This window comes from Poromitra crassiceps (genome assembly GCF_964638095.1).
Source record: "Poromitra crassiceps genome assembly, chromosome: 17".
NCBI lineage: Eukaryota > Metazoa > Chordata > Actinopteri > Beryciformes > Melamphaidae > Poromitra > Poromitra crassiceps.
In genome coordinates, this window is record NC_139635.1 from 3,676,542 (window position 1) to 3,702,620 (window position 26,079).

The following is a 26,079-nucleotide window of genomic DNA, read 5'->3' on the forward strand; positions in this document are numbered from 1 at the left end:
AAGTAGTAGGCTACTGTACTTCAGCTACTATTAGTACTTCTACTACCATCACTGCTACTATTAGCAAGTGGTGGAAGAAGTACTCAGACTTGATTGAAGGGCCAATGGTGCACATTTGCACAACTTTGATGTGACGGGCACTATCCAGAGTCTCCACCTTAGAAATCGAGCATGCGTAGCACGCGAGATTCCTAGTATCTTAAAAATGACAAAATACACTGGAGCGGGGCTATAAGTAAAAGTACAGAAGTAGTAGCATCACCAATAGATAGAGAGAGAGAGAGAGAGAGAGTTGTAACCTGATTGGATGGTGATAGGCATGTCACTGTGTATGTGGCACTGTGCTCTAACCTGATTGGATGGCGATGGGCGTGTCGGTGTGTATGGGGTGCTTGGCTCGGCCCGGTGGTGGCAGGCGGAGCGGCAGGATGTGAGGAGCCATGATGGATCCAGCTGTCATGATGCTGTCTGGCTGGATCCTGCACACAGCATCACAAAAACAAAATAAACAAAATGTAGTGACATCTAGTGGACATAAGACGCCAGTAGAAGAACTGGATTGGCAAACCCGTCTTTATTTGTCACACAACCACAACAAATGCATGCAGCCACCCACACACAAACACACACACACACACACACACACACACACACACACACACACATGCTGACGGTGGCCGGTGAAATAAAATTTTTCCCATCTTGGCCTGTCCTTCCTCCTCGGGGCAGGCCAGGAGCGGTGAGCAGCTTTTTACTCTCAGCGCCCGGGGACCAACTTCCTCTCAGTCATCAATGGTCAGGTGACAATCTTCTGCATGTTTTTCATGGGGGGTTATTAGATGTAGGACCCCCAGGGAGCACAGGACGAACTAGCCTAGGTAAACCCAGCCCCCACGTGACCTGCTCACTGTAGTGACTGAGAACAGGTCTGAGAGCAGGTCACGTGGAGGCTGGGTTTACTCAGGCTAAGGACGAACATGCAAACTCAACACAGAAAGGCCCTTTTGACGAGATAGCCCACCTGGGCAGTAGGCAAGACACAGCACCCACAGTGTCCTAGCCGGGAATCAAACCCAGGACCTTCTTGCTGTGAGGTGATAGTGCTACCACTGCGCCACCGTGCCCCCAGTACAAGTTGTGGCGGAAACAGCAGCACATCATCTCATTGCATGCTTGTAATTCAGCCAAACCGGTAACTGTCTGGGTCACCAGACTTCTCTTTTGGAAGACTTCTCATTTCCAAGCACTCTATCCAATTTATGACATCGCTCACTCACAGCTGCTCTCAGGTCGCGCGACTCGCGAGCAGACTGACTGCTTGTGCACACATAATGCTACGTGCAGACTGCAGCAACGGTTGTCGCGTGTAGACACTGGCTTTACGTGTTTTTTTTAAAGATTATTTAAAAAAATAAGGACCAAAAAGGAAGGACCAAAGGCCGGACTCGAACCCGGCTCGGCCGCGCGAAGGGTTTAATGCTTTTACTTTTAATGGTGGCAAAGAAAAATCTAAATGGACAATTTAAGAACATTTTAGTGATATAGGCTACTATACACTGCACTACTACTGTAGACAAAATGATCAGATAAACTAGCATGGAGTAAGTAGCCAACACTCTTGTGTAGCCTACAGCAAGTGAATATTAATTATTGTTTGAAAGACATTTTGTTTGTTTTAACCATCACATGCATTATAAACTGTTACGGTACTTACTGTAGCCTACGTGAATCAGTTGCTGCTGCTCCTCCAGTCGTTTGCATCAACATCACCATAGCAACCAAGAGACGCTTGTTTAGTCTGCAGAGAGGCGGGGCTGATAGTTGTCGCCCGCACGGGCTGCGCGGCACCTGCGGTGTTACATACGTAATATTTGATATTATCAAGTTTGACCTTTACAAATAGCAGTTAGCTAGGCTGACTAAAATCTGCAGTTAGTGAGTTCGAACAATTATTAAGTTAATTAATTTTCCTCCACGTTGGAGGTGCATTTTTAACAGGCAATTTTCAGGACAGTTTGCACATCACAGAGTATTGGAGACAAGAGTAACTCCTAGACCCTTTTAACAAACAACAGCGCTGCCGCCATATTGGCCTGAAAAGACGCCTCCTTGCGCCAATGGGACAGCAGTAAACAACCACGACAGCCAATAGGAGGTGTCTTCTTCAGGCCAAAATGGCGGATTAGGCAATGCCGTAATGCTGCAACGTATTGTCCTTCAGTTCTGAACAACGTAAGCTCTTTGTCGACACCAACTTTTTAGGACCCAGACTAGCATGTCTGATGAAACAAACAGAGCCCAGTAGAAAGGAACCCCAGTAGAAAGCGACCCAGTAGAAGTGAACAGAGGTGTGATGGCAGAGGCGAAAGTGAAGAAGGAGTCTCCAGACGCCGTGGAGGTTGAAAACAGGTCAGTGAAATCACGTTAGCTTTAGGTTACGTTATGTCATATGGAGAGAGACACTTCACGCAGAGGTCCACTCACATTCTGACGCTGCCTTGCTCTGCTCGTGACATGAGCGAAGACACGCGCAGTGTGCAACAAGACTGGCTACATAGGATCTCATTGCAGATTCGATTCAGCATAACTATCCTCAACGCGAGACTCATTCTTCCTTCTTCGTCTCGGATGCGCGGCCCCTCCACTAGGAGGTCTGCTCAAATGGCTTCACGCGATATACACGTTATCAATCACAATAAAACTGTACAACAATGTTGTTATTCAACCCAACGGGGCCAAGGTACTCGTAGTAGCCTCCAATACCGAGACATCATTCATGTCGGAGCCGATGCTCAAAATTGTAAACTGCAGTACACCCTCACAACCACTGAGCACTGAACTGATACATCCGGCGCTGTGGAGCAGTTGAAACCCAAAATTACATAGCCAAAGAAGGCTGTGTCTGAGCTAAAAACTTTGGCACTGGCCGTTGAATAATAGTGGATATAGGGGCCCCGCATCCGAGATGAAGAAGGAAGAATGACTGATGAGTCTGGTGTTGTTGAGGCTAATTAATAACCTACAAATTAGCACTGTCTTTCAATACAATTTAACTTCGTGTTGGGCTGGGATGGGCGGTATGGATAAAAACAACAACAAAAAACAAATACCAACATTTTTCTGACACCTCAATCCTATCCACCTTATTTTTGGCGGCCATTTTGCCTTACGTTAACTATGGGTTCTATTTCCGGTGTAACCAATTTAGATAACCCCCCAGCCCCCGACAAAAAAAACGTCTATGAGGATTTTACCCTTTTACAGCAGAGCCATTCTGCTCTACAGCCGTGTCGTTCGGGTGCTGGGATAACGTAATGCATTGTGGGTAGTCGGCTACTAACTGTGGCTAATGTTAGCGGCTAGCTAGCTATGTTACATGGCAGTAAAACGCCACCAAATTGATTTAACTTTTAACCATTTCGAGTAACACACATTTCGAGTTTCCATACGGACCTCCAGCGTTGGTTAGTTGTTTATAACGTGACTATATTTATAACTTTTATAACGGACTCCAGCTTCCGGTTTATAATTCGGGTCTGCAGCCAGAGTATAACAAAGGAAATGGCAAGCGGCAACAATGAGTCACGTTAAACCGGACCTTGTACCCACGATTCTTTTTTACAGTGGGGCATTCAAAAATAAGGTGGATATATTATTATAAAAGGGAGCATGTGGGCAAATCTCTGTTCTCTCTGTTTAAATTTTTGTCCCACTGATTATGTCATCAGTGATGTCATAAATCACTGAAGATGTCATCAGTGATGTCATCAGTGATGTCACTTGAGCAATTGTGCATTGATGATGCTCCAACATCATCAGTGATGTCATACATAGACATTGTGACATCAGTGATGTCATAAATCATCTTATAAGAGAGGCTGGATCTGAATGGACGGAATTTAGGGAAACAGTGGATGGATAAGTCCAGAAGGAGGCGGTAATGCAACATAAAGGATGCCAACTGCCATAAAACACCACAGAAAAATGAGGCGAGGCCGCATAGCGGCTGAGCTGCATATGCGACGTAGAGATGGAACGATATGAACATTTCATATCATGATTAGAGTGACCAAAATGATCACGGTTATCAGTATTATCACGATTTGTTAAAATGTGCTGAAACTTTTCAAAACGTACACTCACAGAAATCATTTCACCAAGTTTTATATTGAAAACACAGACCCAAAAAGGATTGATACACTCACTGAAATGGGTCCCATTTTTATAGTCTTTGGTATGACTCGGCCGGCCTCCCAGTCTCAGGGCGGACACTCAGACCACAAGGCCACTGAGCTGGTCAAAAATCGATCTCCTTGATCAGCCAACAATACGGACGTTTTCAATTGTTTGAGAGAGCAAAAAGACCGACTGGACTAGGCCGCAGGCAGCCGCCGGTTTCCTAGGGACTAGCCGGGGAAACGGCTTCACTGCCTGGCTGCTCTCCTTCGCTGCACGTACAGCTCGCTCTGGTCCTGAGCGTTACGCAGGCATATAAGGAAATATCCAATCCCCTCGCTGAGGTCTCATTTGCCAGTATTTCATAACCAGTTTAAAAGTTCTGTGTGTAGAGATTTAATTACAGACATTATGTCCCGTTCTTTTTAATAGCCCGCATCATCATATCGCATAGCAGCACCAAAGTCACGCCCTCTTCTGCATTCAGCATACAAACCAAGGGATTTCATCCGCCATTCATTTTTCCATCGATCTACATTTAGTAAAATTCTTATAAAAATAGTTTTACTTGGTCAAACCAAGCGATTCAACTATGTTTAGAATCAGGAGAGACATAGCATTTCACCTAGACGGAGAGAGAAAAACCCATCAGTTTAATTTTCTTTTATTTTTCTGAATTAAAAATTAATTAAAACTTATAATAAAGCCAATGAAAAACGAATTAGAATTTTCTCCCTCCCTCTGTCTCCCTCTCTCTGTCTGTCTGTCTCTCTCTCCAGGATAAAGGAGCTGTGTCAGCAGTTTCCTCATGGCATCACAGACCAGGTGATCCAGAACGACATGCCGCACCTGGAGGCCCAGCAGAGGGCGCTTGCCATCAACAAGCTGCTGTCACTGGTGAGTCCCACACAGTCCCTGATTGGCCGGTTACATTGTAATTTCAGGAAATGTCTCAGGCAGGTGGAGGTCCAGAAGGATACGTAGAGTGAAAAACAATGTGAGGTCATGTGATCACTCAGGATGTTTTTAACCAGGCTAACCGCCCCGCCATCCCGTCGAAGGTGGGTGGGGGTCCGGCGAACTGCAGCGCATAGCCCCTCCGTAGGGTGCGAAGCAACCACGGGGTGGGGGTGCAGAGCCGCTTGCAAGCAGGAATCCTGCTGGATAACGACGGTCTCGGTCGCGTAGCACGATGGCGCGGTACCCGTACCAGGGCCATAGGCAATCGGCGTGGAGATCGGCGGGGCGTGACCCGATGTCGGGGCGGGGGGAAAAGAGTAAGCGGAGCGATGCTCACACGCCGTAGACCCGGGCTGTTATAGACGCGGGGCAAAGGCTGTCGGCGTAGCATGAGGGATCTCACGGCCGGCGGGTCTTGCCGCTGTCTCTCCAGCTGCTGGGCCATGTTCTCCACCGACGGCCCGAAGAGGCCAGGCTGGGAGACGGGCTCGTTCAGCAGCCCCCTCTTCTCAGGCTCAGTGAGCTGAGTGAGGTTCAGCCAGAGGTGGTGGTGGCTGATGACCGAGAAGGCCATGACCTTCCCGGCGTTCAACGCCACGCACTCCACCATACGCAGGGCATAATCCATGACCATACGTAGCTCCGTATAGGTCCCCGGAGGTCTGCTGGGAGGGCCGCCTGATAGCCCTGGAGGATGGCCAGGTTTTTGGCCATCGCTGCTACCTTGCCGGATGCCAGATATGACTTTTTGGCCAGCTTGTCCTCCAGCGGTGGCATGGCTGCGTAGCTCAGCCTGGGCCCGCCGTCCAATGCTGACCACGCGGCGAACCCCTGGGAAGGAGCTCTGGCCTCTTGGGGGCTCCCCCAGGACGCCCGCACGGTAGGGGTGTCAAAAATAATCGATTATAAGATGCATTGCGATGCGGACGTGCACGATTCTGCATCGATTCACAAATGTCAAAAATCGATTATTAAAAAAAAAAAAATATATATATATATATATATATATATATATATATATATATATATATATATATATATATATATATATATATATAATGGAAGTACATGCAGTTGTTTATTTTAATTATGGATCATAATACAATGCAATTCCAAATGCACTTTTATTTTAAAAGTAGCCACACAGTGAGAAAAAAGAAAGTGAGAAAAAATAAATCAAAAAAGTGATGCATCGATTTAAGATGCATCGAGATGCATCGATAATCGTTATCGAATCGAATCGTAGCCCTCTGAATCGTAATCGAATCGAATCGTGAGGCCAGTGAAGATTCACAGCCCTACCGCACGGTGTCTCGTACGTCGGGACACAGGGGCAAGTGACATTGGGGTTGGTCGGTGGGGGGCTGGAAAAAGCGCCCACGCAACAGGGAACTCTGAAGCCATCTCAGCACGACACTGGCTGCACAGTAGATTTTACTGAGCACATTTTTCCTGGTTTTTGCCATGGTATCGTTTCAGTATCGGTACCAAGATACTTAGGCAGGTATCGGTATCGAACTCATAATTTTGGTATCGTGACAAGTTAACACTATTCTCTACTCTATAAACGTATTTTAAGGTTTATTTTTTGTCAGGCATTTTATTAGCAGACTTTGTCTCAAGGAAAGGACCCAGAAGGACCAATACAGGGATAAACAATACTAGAGCCCGGTGATATCAATATTGGGGAGCAAAAAATTCAGATATCGATATATCGGCTAATATTCTTCTTATATTATATATACACATTATATTAATAAGTGTGTGTGTGTGTGTGTGTGTGTGTGTGCGGGCGTGTGTGCGTGCTGCAGGGCCAGTTGGACCTGTTGAGGAACAGCTCAGGTCTTCTGTACCGTATGAAGGATGCTCAGACGGCCAGGTGAGCACTTTAAAGAGCCGGTCCGTATAATATTAAAGGTCCCAATTCGTGCAGCTGTAACCTCTTAAAAATGTGTGTCTCTGGTCCATAAAACATGATTCTGGATTAATCTGTCGAAAATATAGCAACCCCGTTTGTTGTGACGGAGTTCTCACTTCCTCATCTTGTCGCTTCCCAAGAATGGCCTGTTTCTATAATATATTCAGAACTAACAGTTCCCATTGGCCGCTGAGGGAGAGCCTGCCCCAGGCTCCCAGCGGCCAATCAGATTAGCGTCTGTGGACCAGCACGCTAGGTTGCGAGTTATCGTTAACTTAACGGTACTACGCTAAAGAGGACATCTCAAAATGCCTAGACTTACCGAATGCACCTCTGCAGTTGCTGGATCACGTACAGTTGGCGTCGCTCCAGCTAGAAGTGTTAATTTTGTGGCTATAGACTAAATGGTGCAGGTAGCTTGTGTGAGATAGACCCGCGCAGTATGCAGGAGGAAGCTAGTGACGTCCCAATTCCCCTCTGAATCACAAACCCCAAACGAAGCGTTTGGGGGTGTGGCTTGGAGGAGACTGCAGAGGCACGCTGGATAGGGACAAATCCAACTGTGGCAGTTCTGAGCGTGTGACCACGCATTACAGGGAGGGCTGACAGCAGTATATATGCATTTACAAGTAAAAACAGCTTTTGCACGGAATGGGACCTTTAACCCTTTGACGGCCTACATCATGGTTACGTCACGGTGTTTAATACTGACCCCTTGACGGCCTACTGTACATCATGGTTATGTCACGTTGTTAATATAGAGCTCAACAGGCACGTGACTTTTCGTGACGTAATTTGCCCCGGAAGTAAGTTCCGTGTCCATTTTCTCCATAGACATTTCGATAAATCCAAATATAACGAGTTCTAAGGCTCGAACCAAGTCAACACGTGATACAAAAAATAACAACGGGGGAAAAAACGATCCCCTTCCCCCCCCCCGTTATCTTTTGTTCTCTTTTGAAATAATAACAGGATATTTCAGGCTATTTCTGCGATAACAATATTCTTGACCTGACAAAATGCTGATTCAAGCATTTTGCAAGTTAGCAGTTTGCATTCAAATATTCAAATATGACCGTGGTTTTTGTACATGCTCTTTTGTAACCAAACCACTTCCACATTCCTGAAGCCACTCCCCTTTTTGGAATGAACTTCCCTGTGGAGCCGCTTTCAGCCATGGTTGTTATTGCTGTGCGTACCTCGCTCTGAAAGTCTGTTTAAAGCCTGGTCTCAGCAGCTGCTTGAGTAGGACGTTACAAGCGATCAGGTATATGCTGTTCTGTGTGTGATTGGTTCTCCTGTCTCTCTCAGTAAGATGAAAGGATCGGACAACCAGGAGAAGCTGGTGTACCAGGTCATCGAGGACGCAGGGAACAAAGGTACCGTCTGATACAGGTTCCTCTCTGGACCGTGTTCTACAGGGTTCCTCTCTGGACCAGGTTCCTCTCAGGACCGAGTTCCTCTCTGCACCGGGTTCTACCGGGTTACTCTCAGGACCAGGGTCCAGACTCACCTGTGTCCTTAAGATACAGTTGAAGTCAGAAGTTTACATACACTTAAGGAAGTCATTAAAACTACATTTTTAACTACTCCACAGATTTTACGCTAATAAACTATAGTTTGGTAAGTCAGTTAAGACATCTACTTTGTGCATGACATAAGTAATTTTTCCAACAAGTGATTACAGATTATTTCATTTATAATTCATTATATCACAATTGCAGTGGGTCAGAAGTTTGCATACACTAATTCGACTGTGCTTTTAAACAGCTTGGTAAATTCCAGAAAATGATGTCATGGCTGTAGAAGTTTCTGTTAAGCTAATTGACATCATTGACAGTTGTGATATAGCGAATTATAAGTAATCTGGCAATTGTTGGAAAAATGACTTGTGTCATGCACAAAGTAGATGTCCTAACTGACTGTCGGAAGTTGTAAACTTCCGACTTCAACCATAAAAACCAAAATAAATAAAATCACAAAATGTACAAATGTACCCCTCCAGTACATTTTGTGATTTTTAAGATACTTCATATTTTTCTGAGTCATGTCCTGACAATGTTGATTAGTCACATGGTTAGACAAATATTTTCTGACAAATAACTTAATTTTGTGCTCAAGTAAAAAAACGTGTTAGCTGTCATTGGGGATGGGCGGGAGTACTCGGGTACTCGAGTACTCGTTCATAATGTCAGTACTCGAGTAATGTTTCCGCTGTTCGCGTACTCACCCCACCCTCCACCCCTTTAAAAATGGTACGCACGCATCATCATGTGGATCAGGCAGCATGGCTGTGTTTCAGGCTTTCAAAATAAAACCCTTATTGTAAAATTGGCATTAACACATTGAGTGCCACAGCGCTTCAGTAAAATTGTCTGGAGCCTGTGCCAGATTCACTTCCATTCAGTTGAAAACAGCTATAGAATTTTTTCTATTAGGGCTATATGAAAAGGGTTGGACTCTAATGAAACATTGGACACTCCTACTTCTTTCAAAGAAGAAATTTTGTTTCTAGACAGTTCCATTATGAAATGACAGCCTCTGAAAAAAGCGCACTTTCAAGGGTTTTCTGCTGTCTTTTTTTACTTTTCGAAATAAAGTCACTTTTATGAATACTCTAATTTCAAGCGCATTCACTGACTCTGGCTGGTGTTTTCTGATGTAGTGACATGGTTTGGTTCTGTGTGCAGCCTGCGTGCCCCCCCCCCCCCCCCTCCCCCCTCTCCACCCCGGAGCTGCGGGCTCCTCCCCACACTGTCTTCGCAGCCTCAGTTTTTGCCCCGGGCGGATTTCAGTGCAACGAGGAAATGGCAGGCGGGACTGAGGGAGAAGGTTTAGCCGTTCGGCTTCGGGCTGCCTTTCTGGCGGGTGGTCGTGTGGAGGGGCTGTGTGCAGGCGGATAGACAGCGGCGGAGGAGCTCAGTTGTGGGCTCGGATCGCAGCCAACTGTGGCTGCGGACAGAGCAATCTGTGTGGCTCTGGCTGGCTGCAGCATGCGTCGGTGTCTCTCTGATCACGGCGTTCTCCGTTTTCTCCTGCACAAAGTGAAGGATCTGAGGTGGGTGGCGCAGCTCCCGTATAGAGTTTTAAGGTGGCGCCGTGTGATCCCTTGAAGGGATTCATGCTCACTGGCTGGGTACGACCTTAAACAGCAGAATTATGGAATAATATGAATTATGATTTTAGGACGTCCACAGACGTCCTTGGCACTCCTCGTTACTTTTTTTTAGGACGTCCAGAGACGTCCTTGGCACTCAATGTGTTAATATTAATTTTGAGTAATGCTTTACAGCCACAGTTTCACTCGTAATCTTAACATCACGAGTATTTTGATACAAGGTTTGCTGCTTTGTTAGTTGAAATACCTTTTTCTCATCCAACGTGCATCAATAAGCTATTTACTTTTGTTTAAGTAATATTATTTTGAAAGTTTTAACAGGAAGTTTCCCAGCTCATCACGAAAATTGACTCCCGTTAACGACACGAGACAGATGCACGCTTCTCCATAACGCACCCCCGATAAAACTCATTGAAAACGTGGCGCTAGTTTACTGACTACACTGTCGTCGTCCCATAACGTTAGCCTCAGGGAATGTGGAGAACGAATCACTTTATTGCTTCATGGCGATCACTATTTAGCAGCAGCTAACGTTATGCTCACTGGTCAGTTTTCACTTTTTCGCAGAACACCGGACCTTGTAATCTGTGGATTTACGTTACTGTAACAGTGATCATAAAGCAGAATGGATTGTACCGGACATGTAGGACTATTGGAAAGTCTGCTCGGACGAAGCGCTAACCAATGCTGCCATCCAACCACCGGAGATCTGAGATAACGTCACCTAATTGTCCCTCTCCTCACAAAAAGTGCTACAGGTACATGTAGTGCTTTTTCCATGCAAAAATGCAAACGTTATGTGTGAACAGCCCCATACACAGCAGATTACCCCTGCTCCATCATTACCATAGTAATAGATATTCGAAATTAACTGCTAACAGCCAAACTTGGGTTAAGCGTGTGTTTCAACACGGAAGTTGAGATCTCAGCAAGGTAATGCGGCTATCCCTAACGCCGGGATTGCACTGGTTGCATTTGCGTTGCGTTGCGGCTGTTCTCCGGTTTTGCTACGTGCTCTGTGCTCCGCCAACACTAACCGGCTGCGTGCAGAGCACGTCACGGCGCCGCTCCGCCAGACAGCTAGAGTGACGAGACCGTCAGGTTCTCACGGTAAAATCGCGCGAGACAATTTGTATGTGGGATAAATACAACGACAAACAGGCAGAAGATCATTGTTCCCAACTGGAGAAGCAGAGGAGGGGTGGACTTGCTTGGTGTTGTCCTTGTAAAAAGGATGGGTCGTGTCATAAATTATTTTGTGGTTTTTCACTTCAATTATGAACTTTTCCTCATACATGTTTGTCCTCTGGCTTGATATTGAATGCTGTAAACACCTCTGCCCTGTTGATTTCATGCCTGGCTCCGCCCAACTTGCTGCAGCTTTGCTCCGTCATCCGTGAAAAATAGAACCCTTGCGTATCTTTTTCGGAGAGCTCCGGATCGTCGGAGCTGGGACGGAGTAGACACGCAACGCAGCGGAGTAGGTGGGAGTTGACACAATGATTAGAGTGGAAACGTATCGGCTCCGATGCCGTACCGCAGCGCAGACGGACTGAACACGGACCTAGTGGAATGTAGGCGTAAGCTGCAGAGGGACGCCTGTGAATTCTATTTCCGGCGTATCTCACACTGTTTTTCTAGGTGTGTATCTTACAATATAGCACAGAATCAGATGACATGCGATTATACAGCAGGCACTGAACGTTTGAAAAAGAATATGAACTGTTAAACAGGTAGAAATACTGACTGGAGGGGGACTTTAAGAAATTACATGAGAGGAAAAGTTAACGATGATATTTAATGCAGTGTCTCTATTATGATAAACACTACATGGGGATAGTGAGTCAGGGGTCGAGGGAACACAGCGTAAGACTGGTGGGGCTGGACAGCAGGTGGCTCCCTCGCTGCTGCCTGGAAGCCACGCCCACATCGTCATGTTCTCCAGTAGGGATGGGCATTCATAGCAAAAATACTATTTGAAATTTGCTGGGAACTATTCGACCATTCTTCGAAGGAAGGCTAGTCTTATTGACATTAGGCAGCCAGGCTAATTAACGGTAGCAAGCTCGGTGGATGTTAGCATCGTTAGCATAGCTTCCCGACCGTAGTCGAGATGGCCCAGAGACTAGTAGACAGAATATCAGCTTTTCTTCATGCAGTAATCTTGAAAGCTTGAAACCCTTTCCTTGCAGCTGAGTGTTGTTTTAGTGCCGTAATACATACAGTTTAACGAAATGTATCCTAATTTCTAGCTGAGTACTACTGTCACTACCCAGTACTACTGTCACTACCCAGTACTACTGTCACTACCCGACAGGCTGATCGAGCCGTTCTGCACATGCGCAAGCGGGTCCGCAGCAGGTACAACAATGCCACTTGTACTTAACTTGATACAAGTTGCTTTGCCGCGCTGCATGCTCTTAAAGAGACAGGTGCCGGTAAAAACAATAGAAAATATACTTTTTAAGACCAGATGATTGCCACATAATTCGATTTCATTAATAAAAGTACGATTCGAAAATCATTGCGCATCCCAATTCTCCCTATGATGGTTGTGGTGTGTTTTTGTTGATGGTTGTTGTTTTCTTGCTGCAGGAATCTGGAGTAGAGACATCCGCTTCAAGAGCAACCTCCCTCTGACAGAGATCAACAAGATCCTGAAGAACCTGGAGAGCAAGAAGCTGATCAAGGCCGTCAAGTCTGTCGCTGTGAGTTCATGCTTCATTTAAAGCCCCTAAAGTCAAAAATGATGTCTGTGCAGAGTTAGAAGGCTGTTTTCACAATCGTCTGCTGAAAGTGCAGTTTCTCTCAGCTCACTGAAAGTCATTTTCAACGAGCCTGATTTGTGACAATCCCTGTCCAGTATTCAGCAGTTAAAGCCCTTGCTTGTATGTTGTGATTGGCTAGTTATGTTCTAGATAACCTTGATTGGTTGCTTTGGAACTTTTATTGAGGCAGGAGGAGATAGTTTAAAGTCCCTGGAAACCAAAAATATTTTATTATTATTTAGCATTTTGAGTTCATCACATCACAGGACCCTATGTTAATAAGCCACCAGCCAAATTTGAACGATGATGAACGTCGCAAAGTATATAAATTTAGGTTTGACAGGTGTGGCAAAACGCATGAAAATCGATTATTTTTTAGAGTGTATTATCTCCCGCGGAATGTGTGGGCGTGTCCCATCTACAGCAGGGAAATTTCTGTCTCGGAGAGCGCGAGAGAGAGGGGGGAGGGAAACGGAGAGAGAGAGAAAGAGAGATGAGTGCACACACCGTGTGTGTGTGTGTGTGTGTGTGTGTGTGTGTGTGTGTGTGTGTGTGTGTGTGTGTGTGTGTGTGTGTGTGTGTGTGTTCGCGCGTTGCTCCCCTGGTTGCTCCCCTGGTTGCTCCGTGGCTCTGAGAGGAAGAGATCTCTGTCCGTTCTCTCTCTCTCTCTCTCTCTCTCTCTCTCTCTCTCTAGTCCGAGAGAGAGAGAGAGAGAGAGAGAGAGAGAGAGAGGAGCACATGGCTTGAAACCCGACACCTTGCTAATCTCACACACAGGCACAGGGAGACGGACAGCGAGGGAGCGCTGTCACTGGGGGCAAAGAACAGACTTGCCATAGGTGGGTGCGGATTGCACGCGTGTACAAAGGTTATATAGAGCTTATGACGTCATAAGCTCCTACATTTTAGCACCTCACGCGCTGCTCTCTTCAATGAGGAAGTATCTTGTAGAATCTTGTAGAAAAGTGTCGATTTTAAGGCTTTGGGTTGAAAGTAATGCATAATAATTTCGGAGGCATATAATTAGTAACATAAGATCCTAAATAACATAGTTAGAACGTTTTTGTGGATTTTGGTTTCCAGGGACTTTAACTTTTTTGGAAAAACCACCAGGCACAAATTATTATTCAATGTAGACATCACTTTAGGGCAGGGGTTGCCAACCTTTTTTGCACGGCAGACCGGTTTAATACTGACAATATTGCTGCGGACTGGGGGGAGGGGGGGGGGGTTGTACGTTCATACGTTTGATATTTAACACAGCGCGTATTTTCCTTGCATATAAAGACATTGCAACTCACCAATATCACTGTGTGTAGTGGAGCCCTGGACTGTCTGCAACAAGACAATTAAGATGGTCCCATCGAGGAGAGATGCGAGAGATATGATGATGATGATGATGATGGAAATAGATAGAATAATTATCTCATGATATTCAGCCTTGACTTTGACTTCCAAAATGCAGAGATGTTATGTCAAACATACTTTTCAGCCCACCGTCATTTGCAAGTGTCGTATGCCTTTTATTTATTTATTTAGTTATTTTGTCGCACCTTCCATGCCGTCGTTAGGTCAGCTCTACTTTGATCTCTTCACCTCTTCTGAAGAAACTCTCAAGCAACTTTTCTCAAGCTCGCTACAACTCTCACATCTGTTCTGGTCAGCGGGCCATCGCCGTTTGATGACCACGCTTGTGTGTTAACAGGCCTGGAGAAAGGTGCAGACAGACCGTGCCAAGTTCATTGCACCAAATAGTCTCTCTATCTCTCTCTCTCTCGCTCTCTCTCTCTCCTCCCCCCCTCCCTCCCTCCCTTCTCCCTGCCAGTTACTTGCTTTCCACACCCTGGGGGTTGGGAACCACTGCTCTTTTATGGTCTTCTCTTTTTTTATATTTTTTCTCCGTTTTTTTATCCCCCATTAGTGCCAATTTAAATTTATTTATCCTGGTTGCTGCTCCACCCTCTGTCAATCCTCCGACACCGAGACATGGGCAGTAGCCAGCTGCTTCTTTTCACCTGACAGGGGAAGCTTCACTGGTAGGACATAGCACATGGGAGGATCACGCTATTCCAACGAGTTCCCCTCCCTCCGAACAGGCGCCCCTAACGACTAGAGGAGGCACCACTTCAGCGACCAGGATATTGCATGTTTTGGTGTGGGGTTCCTATATGAAAGAAACCCCCAGGTTTCAACCAACCTTTCGGACCTGCAGTGCATTTTTATGCCTCCGCCGGCGATAGCCAGGCCGGAGGCATTATGGATCCGGGTTGTCCGTCCGTCCGTCCGTATGTCCGTCCGTCCGATGTTCGTTAATGCGATGTCTGAGGAACGCCTTGACGGAATGTCACCAAATTTGCCTCAAACATCGACTTGGACTTAAGGATTAACTGATTCGATTTTGGTGGTCAGAGGTCAAAGGCCAAGGTCACTGTGACCTCTTGAACGCCATTTTCAAGCTTGTTAACGCAATATCTCAGGAATGCCTGATGGAGTTTCATCAAATTTGCCTCAAACATCGACTTGGACTCAAGGATGAACTGATTAGATTTTGATGGTTAAAGGTCAAAGTTCAAGGTCACTGTGACCTCACACACCCAATTTCCAAGCTCTGTAACGCAACATCTCAGGAGCGCCTTGACGGAATTTCTTCCAAATTGCCTCAAATGGCGATTTGGACTCAAGAATGAACTAATGGCGGAGGCATAAATCCGCGGTGCGGTCGTTCTAGTTATTTTTTTTTTTTTTGCATGGTGGCAGATTCTTTTGTATTGTTTTTTATTTTATTTTTATGGACCACTGTACCTGAATGGTCATGCGATATGCGTTTTCAGGCATGTTAGTGTGGTCGGTGATTTATTTCTGAAACACTTTTTTAAATTTCATTTAAAAAGTGTATTGGTGTGGATGTAGCCTGAGCAGCAGACTAACTGTAGCATCTCGTGTCTCCAGGCGTCGAAGAAGAAGGTGTACATGCTGTACAACCTGCAGCCCGACCGCTCGGTGACGGGCGGGGCCTGGTACAGCGACCAGGACTTCGAGTCTGAATTTGTGGAAGTTCTCAACCAGCAGTGCTTCAAGTTCCTGCAGAGCAAGGTGAGTCCAGACTGAGAGGAGGCTAGAGGCTCTGCTGCCCCCGCTGGCTGGATGCAGTATGACCTCACACTGGCTGATGTGTGTCAACTGACAGCTTGTGGAGGTGGAAAACTGGAGCCTCCAGCAGCTCCTCCAAAACAACTCTGAGGTCTCTGAGGGCCGATGTTCCCAAAATAAGAAAAAAATAACACATCTCCCTACAGCTCAGGAAGCTTAATCCAAGTCTTCTGATCCCATACAATCGCTCTGTGGGGGGGTGGGGGGTGGGGGGGGGGGGGTGGGGTCTACATTTGATCCCTTATAATATGAGTCAATCTGCATTGTATTTACTTCTGAGACACCAAACCTAACTTTAATTTTTTTGGGTGAACTATTTCTTTAAACAGTGTTGTTGTGTGTCCCCAGGCTGAAGCGGCGCGGGACAGTAAGCAGAGCCCAATGGTCCAGAGAAACAGCTCCTTCGCCACGTCACACGAAGTCTGGAAATACATCTGTGAGCTGGGCATCAGCAAGGTAACGCCACACACGCACACACACACGAGGAGACAAACCCGATGCACCTCACACACATACGCACCTCTCTCACACACACACACACACACACACACACACTCACACACACACACACACACGAGGAGACAAACCCGATGCACCTCACACACATACGCACCTCTCTCACACACACTCACACACACACACACACACACACACACACACACACACACACACAGGGAGACAAACCCGACGCACCTCACACACACACACGCAGACAAACCCAACGCAAAGTTTAATATGATTTTAATAGAACAAATTATCGACACACATGAGTGAGGGGGTACTTTTGCAAAACAGCTCAAGGGGTACATAAGACTGCTTTATTTTATGGGGGCATTTAAGGTCCAGGTTATCCCAATTCCAAGGGCCAATCATATATTTTTTGCTGGCATTTTGCCCCGAAACCCTGCTAATTTGTGACCCTGTTCGCTACATAGTGGTCTGAAAAGTTTGGGAACCCCTGATCTGATGATTACTGATTTCTAATAGGGGTGTACACGTATGCACGTATTCGTACCGAACCGTTTAGGTATGATGCTTTAGGTTCAATACACATTGCAAACCGAACTAATCTTCCACTACTGAACAGTTTGTCTTCTACAACGATATACTGGAAAACTAAAACTGTTGATTTTTGGGGGGTTTTCGGAGTACCATATGAAAATAATTAAATTCGATTTAAAAGATCAAGGCAATTTCTCTGGCATGTGAACTGTTACACCCCTAATTTTGAATTATTTTGATTTTGATGTCTGATAGTAAAATATGCAGGTAACGTTTCTATGGTAACAACGATGTCTCTGATTGGTGGGAACTCTCTAAAGCTTGTGGGTAGTGTAGCATTTCACAAGGAACTCAGGAACAAAACAAGATTTATCTAGCCTGGTCAAACCATCCTGATCAGGTGACCTCATATCCTGTTTAGCTCTATGTATCAGTCAGGAGGACTTCCAGCTGCCCACAGTGATTTCAGTGGGAGGGACTACTTGCTTTGACAGACAACTCCTTCAGCCAATCAGCGTCACCAAATCCACTCAGAAGAACGGCAAGACGTCTTTTCCGCCGATCCATACTCTTGTTCTTGTTTGTTGTTATTGAGTCTATTTCTGCAATAACTGCACTTATGGCTGTTTACTCTACTGACGTTAACCTTAAGTTACCGCTCGTTGCTTCGGTTACATCATCGACTACGACGCAGTTCCTGATTGGCTCGGTTACATTGTAATATCAGGAAATTGATGTGTGCATGTCCAGATTGATACATCGAGCGAAACAGAATGAGGTCATGTGATCACGATCAGCGTGGTTTTAGCAGGCTAGGATCGATTATGGTAGCCTGTTAAACCAGCCGGTCACGTGAACTTACATTTCATTTCGTTCTACCAGACCGTCTGGCCTCAAGCCCTGGGAGGACTTACGAGCCAATCAGCGTCGCGCCTCGTAGTTGACATCGTAACCGGCCAATCAGGAACAACAATAATGGCTGCCTCCGTTCTTGTCCACCTCGAGGATTAACGTCAACGTTCGTCGAGTTTAAACTGCCATAAAGTGCAGTTATTGCAGAAATAGACTCAATAACAACAATTAAACAAGTACAGGAGTATGCAACAGTGGAGTTTCTTGGCGGAAAATATGTTTTTGCCGTTCTCCCGAGTGGATTTGTGTTTGACTGGATCCAACGCTGATTGGCTGAAGGAGTTGTCTGTCAAGGCAAGTACACCCGCCCAACTTCCGCCCACTGCAAACACTGCGTGAAAGCTTGAGACCAGACGGTCTGGTAGAACGAAATTAAATGTGAGTTCACGTGACCGGCTAGTTTACCAGGCTATGATTATGGAGGAAGTAGAAATCAGCTTTGAACGTCCACAGAGCTAAAGAACGTCAAGTCCTAACTCTCCTGTGCGTTCAGGTGGACCTCTCCATGGAGGACATCGAGACCATCCTCAACACGCTGATCTGGGACGGGAAGGTGGAGAGGAGCATCATGGCGGCCAAGGAGGGCACGGTGGGCAGCGTTGATGGACAGGTCAAGCTGTACCGAGCCGTCAACGCCATCGTCGCCCCCACAGGCCTGGTGAAGGTGCCCTGCGGCCTCTGTCCGGTACGCCCCCCCCCCCACACGACAGTGACCTTATGCAAACAGCCAGTTAATGTCATAATGCATTACAGCATAGATGATGGACTATAGATAGCTCAATCCAGGCTCCGCCAATAGTATGAAATGGTACTCTTTCGCTCTCCTAAATGGGTGTGGTCACCTCTCCCCTTGAAGTGCTGTGCTGACCTAGCAAGCTAACTTGAGTTAATGATCGTGAGTTCCCAAAACTGAATAAACACCACACATAAACACAAAACTGCCCCTTGGTAGCTTAATCTAGTTGTAACTAAGATATCTGCTGGAAAAAATTTGTTGGCTCCGCCAATTTGTAAATGCGCCCACCTACCCTTCTGTACTGTACAAGCAGAGGAAAGGGAAACTGGTGAAAATAATGGACTCTGATTGGATGATGAGCCTTTTGGCGAGACATCCGCATCAAAGGATGGCTGTCGTAGGTTCCTGCAGTGTCCAGGTGCGCGAGAATGTAGTGGAGAGCCATGTTTATGGCATAGTCTACATCAGGGGTCTTCAATTAAAATTCAAAAAGGTCCAGTTAGAGAAAATTTCCTCGAGCAAGGGTCCGGAACATCGCAATGTCTAACTGTTGTGACTATTCAGTGGCAGTGCCATATATATTGAAGTAGCCTAATAGTTCTATCAACATCTGCATGTAGTCAACAACTAACTGTTAACTCAAATAAAGTAATTCAGTAGGCTATTTAAATAATTTCAGAAAAAACAAAAAAGTTTTTTTTATTTTCATGTTTAACTGGTATTACGTGCTTTAATAATACATACATGTTCTTTTCTCTTCAAAATAAGGGCTGCATTGAAAAAGTAAAATACATAGCAAAGAGCTTAATTTTAGAAAAATAAAATAAAAAGTGTACTGTAAGTTCCCTTTTTCTTCTTTTAGTTGACTGCACTTGACATTTCAACAGTCTCAATCAAAACTATCTGAGCACATTTTAACAATTCCCCCACGTTCTCTTGTTCAATGAGAGAAGTGTAGCCCAGCTGGCCCAGCCATCCTGATAACGTTATCTCACTATCAGTGGGCGGGAGTACTTGCCTTGACAGACAACACCTTCAGCCAATCAGCATCTCCACTTGCAGTCCAAAATAATCCATCCATCTCAGAAGAACGACGAAAACATATTTTTCGGCGATAAACTCCGCTGGTGAATAGTGTTAGTGTTTAATTGTTGTTATTGAGTCTATTTCTGCAAGAACTGCACTTATGGGTGTGTTTTCCTCATTGATCTTTCTGGAAATGGGTGACTCTGGGCGACGCCATTACTGTTTTTGCAGCAGCTGAGCGGCGGCCCTGATTGGCTAAGTAGCACCACATGGGTTGCCAGTGGCGAACCTGATTGGCTGAGTAGCATCACATGCGATTATCAATACATGCAATTGGTCTGTGATGTCTGACGCTGGTGAACTAGTACCGTGAAGTCTATAAACGCTGCGCCAGTTAAAATTGAAGCACTCCGTCAAACGTGAATAATTCTCAATGATTTATCAGTTATAGGTCTGGGTCCGCATAGGACACCGTCTGGGTCCGGACCCGGACCGCGGTCCGCCATTTGGTGATGCCCGGTCTACATATTCAGGAAATGTTGCGATATTCCATAATAGCGAAAATCCGTCCAAGCCTATCAGGTACTGGGAGAAACATAAGAGTGAACTGCTGTTAGCTGACAACGGGAGAGCACGGCTCATGCAGTAGTCTTAGATTACCGCAATTATCCTAACTAGAAATATTGCACGCTCATTTCTAGCCTTGCGCACTCGCGTGCTCAACTTGAGCAATTGTACACTGCACGGAACCCTCCACCTTATTATAGTAGTGAGATGCATTGCAGTAACAAAAAAAACAAAAACAAAACCGCTACCTAAACCCAAACAGAAGCAGATCAGAAAACAAGGGTGGTTTGGTACTAAAATATGAGCAAATAATGTATACTTATCAAACAGAGGGGATTAGAAATAAATATAAGCCTGCTTCCAATAGAGGCCTGCTACCCTCTGCAGCTGAGCTACATAAAGGCCTGCGTCACAATTAGTGGAAATACGGTAATCTTCTCCTCTCCTCAGGTGTTTGCTGACTGTCATCTTCTCTCCTCAGGTATTTGATGATGACTGTCATCTTCTCTCCTCAGGTGTTTGATGATGACTGTCTTCTCCTCTCCTCAAGTGTTTGATGACTGTCTTCTCCTCCCCTCAGGTGTTTGATGACTGTCACGAAGGAGGAGAAATCTCTCCATCTAACTGCATCTACATGAGCGAGTGGCTGGACTTCTGACTCCTCTCTGCCCCGATAGAGCGCCAAAGCCACGCCCTCTTCCGGGTTAGGCATACGAACCAAGGGATTTCGTCCACCATTTAGCTTTCCATCGACATTTTGTATAATGCCTCCAAAAATAGTTTTACTTGGTCAAACCAAGTGATTCAGCTATATCAGGGCTCCAGAGTGCGTGTTTACACGCATTTTCCCACCTTAAAATCTGCCAGTGCCTATACATAATTAAAGCGTATCATTTAATAATTTGCCAATATGTATACCAAATCACAAAGAAGGTAACGCTTAAAATGTATTATTGCGGTGCCAAAAGGCGTGGTGAAAAATGTGTGTGCACCTAAATTATGTGCTGGTGCACCTAAATTAAAAAGTAAGGTGCACCTAGTGTAAAAGGTTAGTCTGGAGTCCTGTATATTTAGAATCATGAGAGACCATATAACATTTCACTCGGACCAAACCTTTCAAACTTTATTCACCGTTTTTAAATTTAATTTATCAAAATAAATGGTGGATGAAATCCCTTGGTTCGTATGCCTAACCCGGAAGAGGGTGTGACTTTGGCTCTCGATTGCTTTTTCTCTGTGATGAAAAACTGTTTGTGATCCAGCGGTCTGTGATCCATGTTGACTTATTTAGTATTTATGTTGTAGTTGAATAAATCTGAAGTAGGATGAAACGTGCTGCGGGTTTGCTTCATACGGTTTCCCCTTCAGGTCAGGAAATGTTATTGGCAATGAGCTTAGTAATTTATACGTCTTGAATTTGGAATTTAAACACGATTTCAGACGGAAGCCCGTTTGAAATCGTGTTTAAATTCCAAACTTATCAAGTTTGAATTTACACAAGTATGAAAAGGTATGGAACAATACAGAGCCCCCTGAAATCCGTTCCCTCCGATTACTACTGCAAACTGTGCCTGTATGCGTTATCCATCCTTGATGAGCTCTAGATAACAAGAAAACAAGAGCTTTGGTTTAGGAATTTAGCCTTCAGAATAAATCTTTAATCGTCAAATTCAATGAATGAGGACAAAGATTAAAGGTATACTATGCAACTATTTCATTAAAAAACATGATATACACTCATACAAAGGTTTTCCTTATAAATCATCACTTCTGGCCTATGAGTGAGTTTATTTGGAGAGACGCTGCCCCCTGCCTGTATTTTCGTGCTTCCACATTGTTTGGCTCCATCGGGACGTTTCTGGGCGGCAACATGTTCAGAGCCACCTGGACGTGATACCAAAATCACTTCCAGGGGAGAACTCAAGTACAAAGTAACATTTGCTAGGCATAAACAAAAGTAAAATAACAAAAGGGGAATTTCCTAACTTTGATTGGAATGATGTTCAGGCAAGACAATACCTATAATCCCTAAAGCAGGAGTTTCCATTCAACTAATTGAAATTAATATGTGGCAGTCAAAATCTATTTGTAGTGTGCCGCCATATTTGTTCCAATGCGTCAATTCACTGTCCATACATGTTCTGTAAATGTACCATAAACCACAATTCAACTTTTATACAGTATAAGGTCAAGTAAATTTTGTTCATCACATTTTGAAATGTTACTATCAGGCCATTTGATCACACATTAATGTGATTGAGCTCTCTCACAGGAGTCTCAGCTTTGTAGCCAAACCCAAATCATACGATTCCATGACTGTTTTGGCACCACAGTGTGTAGAAATAGGGAAACAAAAAAGGCAAGAATAACATATTTTCACTGCATGCATGTAAAGCTAAGACTCATGTGGTTCTAATTAGCCCAATTTCATTCTGATATCTTGATGTAAGAGATCAAGGGACCCAATTGAGTAGTCATTCCCATTTACATTCAAAACTTTGCTGACTTTGGAGCTATGTTTTTTTTCTTCTTTATTTTGGGGGGGGGGGGGGGGGGGGCTTGAGCCAGCAACCCATTATTCAATTAGAATACATTTTATATATTGGTGTGGATAAATCTATACCTCTTATTAGATTATAAATACAAATACTTGGTTGGCAGCACAAAGAGGGAGAGAGGGGGATAGTGAGTGGGAGGAGAGAGAGCGAGCAGGATGGAGTCGGCACAGAGAGAGAGTAGTCAAGACCACAGGCTAGTGGCTACTTGTACAGTAGGCTACAACTTCTGTTTTGCCCACATTCATTGCAGTGGATTCCACAATGATTTCACATAACTAAGTATATTTTTATTGTTTTTAAATGTGGATTCTCCCCAATATCCAGTCCTGTCCTCTTACATTTATTGATGTAATTAAAGCCCCATTCAGTAAGTTTTGCAAGTTTTGCTATTGGGGAAACTGCGCCCTCTGGGTGCAATAGTATCGATAACGATATCGCCGTTCAAAGCCAACAAAACACAGCGCCAGAAAGCTCTATGTACATGTTGTGACATCGGGTACTCACCACGTGATGAAATAATAACCCATAGTTCCGTGAAACATCATTTTCGTAGCAAATCCGAATCGAGTTACTTCCTTGTTTTCATGAAGACAGCGCTTCCGCTGTACAGAGCATGCGCGCATCCTTTTCTTTTTTCTTGCCACGGGACGTGGCAGACAACCTGCTTAGTCCCAGGGCTGGCCAATGGAGGGCGGTGTGGGATAAATAAAGGCGAGAGTCTCCCTATTACAAGTCAATCTACCATGTCCTAAGACTAAAAAGCTCTTATATTACAGTAAAAAATGTCAAAAATCTTACTGATTGGGGCTTTAACTCATTCATGGCCAAAGACGTCTTTGACGTTTTATCAGGAATAGCCCAGAGGGCCAATAACATGTTTGACGTGTTTTCGTTTTTATTAGTGCAGCGCGTAGTTCAAAGACTTCCCCAGCCTGTGACATGTTATCAGGTCCCTAGCCTCAAAGCCAAGCCAACAACACGTTATCAAACACATACCGCAGCTGTTGTTTTGAAATGAGCAGGAGCAAAAACAGAAAACAGAGAAACGCGCTTCCTTGTGCAGAGGAGAAACGCCATTGAAACACCCCTCGGCGCGCTGCACGAGCTGATCGGCTTGCTGCAGGGCAGCGGACATCGATCCGCGGTAGTCAAACCCGTGACCAACATGATCGATCCTGGTCCCTGGACCCCGTTCCTGTGTCCCAGCCCGAAAGAGACGAGACGGAGTCACAACTGTGTGAGGAGGAGAACAGCAGCCTCGCCACAGAAATGGCTTTCACACAGAGCCAAGCAGCACGGCCACTTTCCTGTCGAGGGCGAGGAAGACTGGATTCCAATGCGACAGGACCCGGATGATCTCGCGGTAAGGAGTGTGTGTGTGTGTGTGTGTGTGTGTGTGTGTGAGAGAGACTACACTGATCTCTGCATTCTATTCTATGATCACACTCACTCACACTGAGTAAACTGTATTGTTGAATGTAAAAAAAGCACTTCATGTATATGTATATATATATATATATATATATATATTTTTTTGTCATTTGTGTCATAACGAATAATATTTACATGTCTGATGTCAATACAGTTCAAAATAAAATAATTGAGAGCGAGTTCTGCCTGAGATTGTGTGATTTACAAAAATGCCATTTTCTGCAATTTCTCTTCTCAGCGAGACCTTTTTGGTGAAAACAGGGTGTATATAAATGGCTATAAGTAGAGTACAGAACATGCTAAAAGCTCACTTTTTTTTTCCTGGTGAACCCAGAGACGTACATCTTCATTTTGAGGTATTGCAAATCACTTTGGTGCTAATAGATAATTTACTGTGGGTCTTGAAAGATGACCAACAATTATGAAAATCTTTGGCCTGTGCTAAATATTGGCAGTCCTAAACTGGCCATGAATGAGTTAATACTCATTTTGCTTTATTATCAGATTCCTATGTCATTTTCTTGTAGAATCATTCTCAGATTGTTGGTGTATTATTCACGCAATTTAATAGTCAGTGTTTCCCATACACTGATCTATTTGTGGCGGTACACTCCAAATAGATGTTTACCACCACAAATACTGACACATTAATTTCTACTATAGTTGACTGCAAACTCCTGCTTTAGGGCTTATATAAGTATTATCTTGTGTGAACATTATTCCAGTCAATAAATTAGGAAATTCCCATTTCATTTACTTTTACTTTTGCTTTGCCTACAAAGCAAATGTTGCTTTATGTTCTCCCCTGGAAGTGATTTTTGTATAGATGGACCATTGTATTATTTAAGCAGCAGAATTCTACCATATAGTACCTGTATGCAGAATATATATAGGAAGACAATAATGTTTTCATCATTGTAAAGCCACACAACTGACAAAGACGATTCAAACATTTGGCAGAGATTCAGAGGGAGTGGACTGAGGCTGGAGTCAGTCATAACTGAGAAGTAACTGCTGATTTTCTTCACACTATAATAATTTCTTGAAATACTGTTTTGGAAAATTTGGGGCGTTTGAAGCTCAATTTGGGCCGTTTGAAGCCCAATTTGGGCCGTTTGAAGCCAGATTTGGGTCGTTTAAAGCCAGATTTGGGCTGTTTGAAGCCTGATTTGGGCCGTTTGAAGCCCAATTTGGGCCGTTTGAAGCCCAATTTGGGCCAAGTCCAATTTTACAATGAGATGCACCCACTTTAAACCTGAATAAAGTAATAAAACCACTAGTAAACCAGTAGGCGGCGCCTGGCCTGCTGTTCAGTGAGTGGCCTGGCCTGGCTTGCAAAAAAAAAAAAAAAAAAAATTTTTTTTTTGGCAGGCCAGGCCACCGGGCATTTGCCCGACGTGCCCGATTATGCAGTCCGCCACTGCATTGTACACACACTAGACCAGGGCATTCACGAGTCATGACATCACTGAGACTTCACTCACTGATGACATCACTCGAGCTGAGCATGCTCATATGACATCATCAGTGATTTATGATCATCAGGCACTACTGGCCACCACTCGACAATGGCGGTGTTTACTACTGTATAATGGGGCGGCGTTCTGAGCATGCTTAGTTGATGGACGGTGGATTGTGGGTTTCTGGATTATGACATCATCATCCCTCTCTAATCATGCATTGTGACATCATCGGTGATATCATGAATCCCCCTCTGCTGGCGAATCATCAGCGATGTCATAACTCCTCACTTGCCT

General features: G+C 44.8%; 2 protein-coding genes across 3 annotated transcripts in view; one reads left to right on the forward strand and one right to left on the reverse strand.

Annotated features, from left to right (window-relative positions):
* The window catches only part of dzank1 (double zinc ribbon and ankyrin repeat domains 1), a gene marked incomplete at both ends in the record, with an annotated part of 78,052 nt that extends 77,610 nt beyond the window's left edge, over positions 1-442 (reverse strand). Inside the window, one exon of the mRNA XM_083653691.1 lies at positions 352-442. Within this exon, the coding sequence (XP_083509817.1) occupies positions 352-442 (91 nt within the window). The remainder of the gene's footprint in view (positions 1-351) is intronic.
* Positions 443-2,353: 1,911 nt separating this feature from the next.
* Positions 2,354-21,432, forward strand: polr3f (polymerase (RNA) III (DNA directed) polypeptide F; the record flags this gene model as incomplete). 2 transcript variants are annotated; one of them, XM_083653572.1, is made up of 9 exons in its annotated part: positions 2,354-2,409; positions 4,956-5,073; positions 6,948-7,015; positions 8,366-8,433; positions 12,768-12,880; positions 15,890-16,033; positions 16,439-16,546; positions 18,498-18,689; positions 20,914-21,432. In XM_083653572.1, the coding sequence occupies 9 exons, from the start codon at positions 2,354-2,356 to the stop codon at positions 20,989-20,991; spliced, it is 945 nt and encodes a 314-aa protein (XP_083509698.1). In that variant the 3' UTR covers positions 20,992-21,432. The 2 variants fall into 2 exon arrangements, with proteins under 2 accessions (XP_083509698.1, XP_083509699.1); XM_083653573.1 differs by lacking the exon at positions 15,890-16,033.
* Between the last annotated feature and the right edge of the window lie 4,647 nt (positions 21,433-26,079).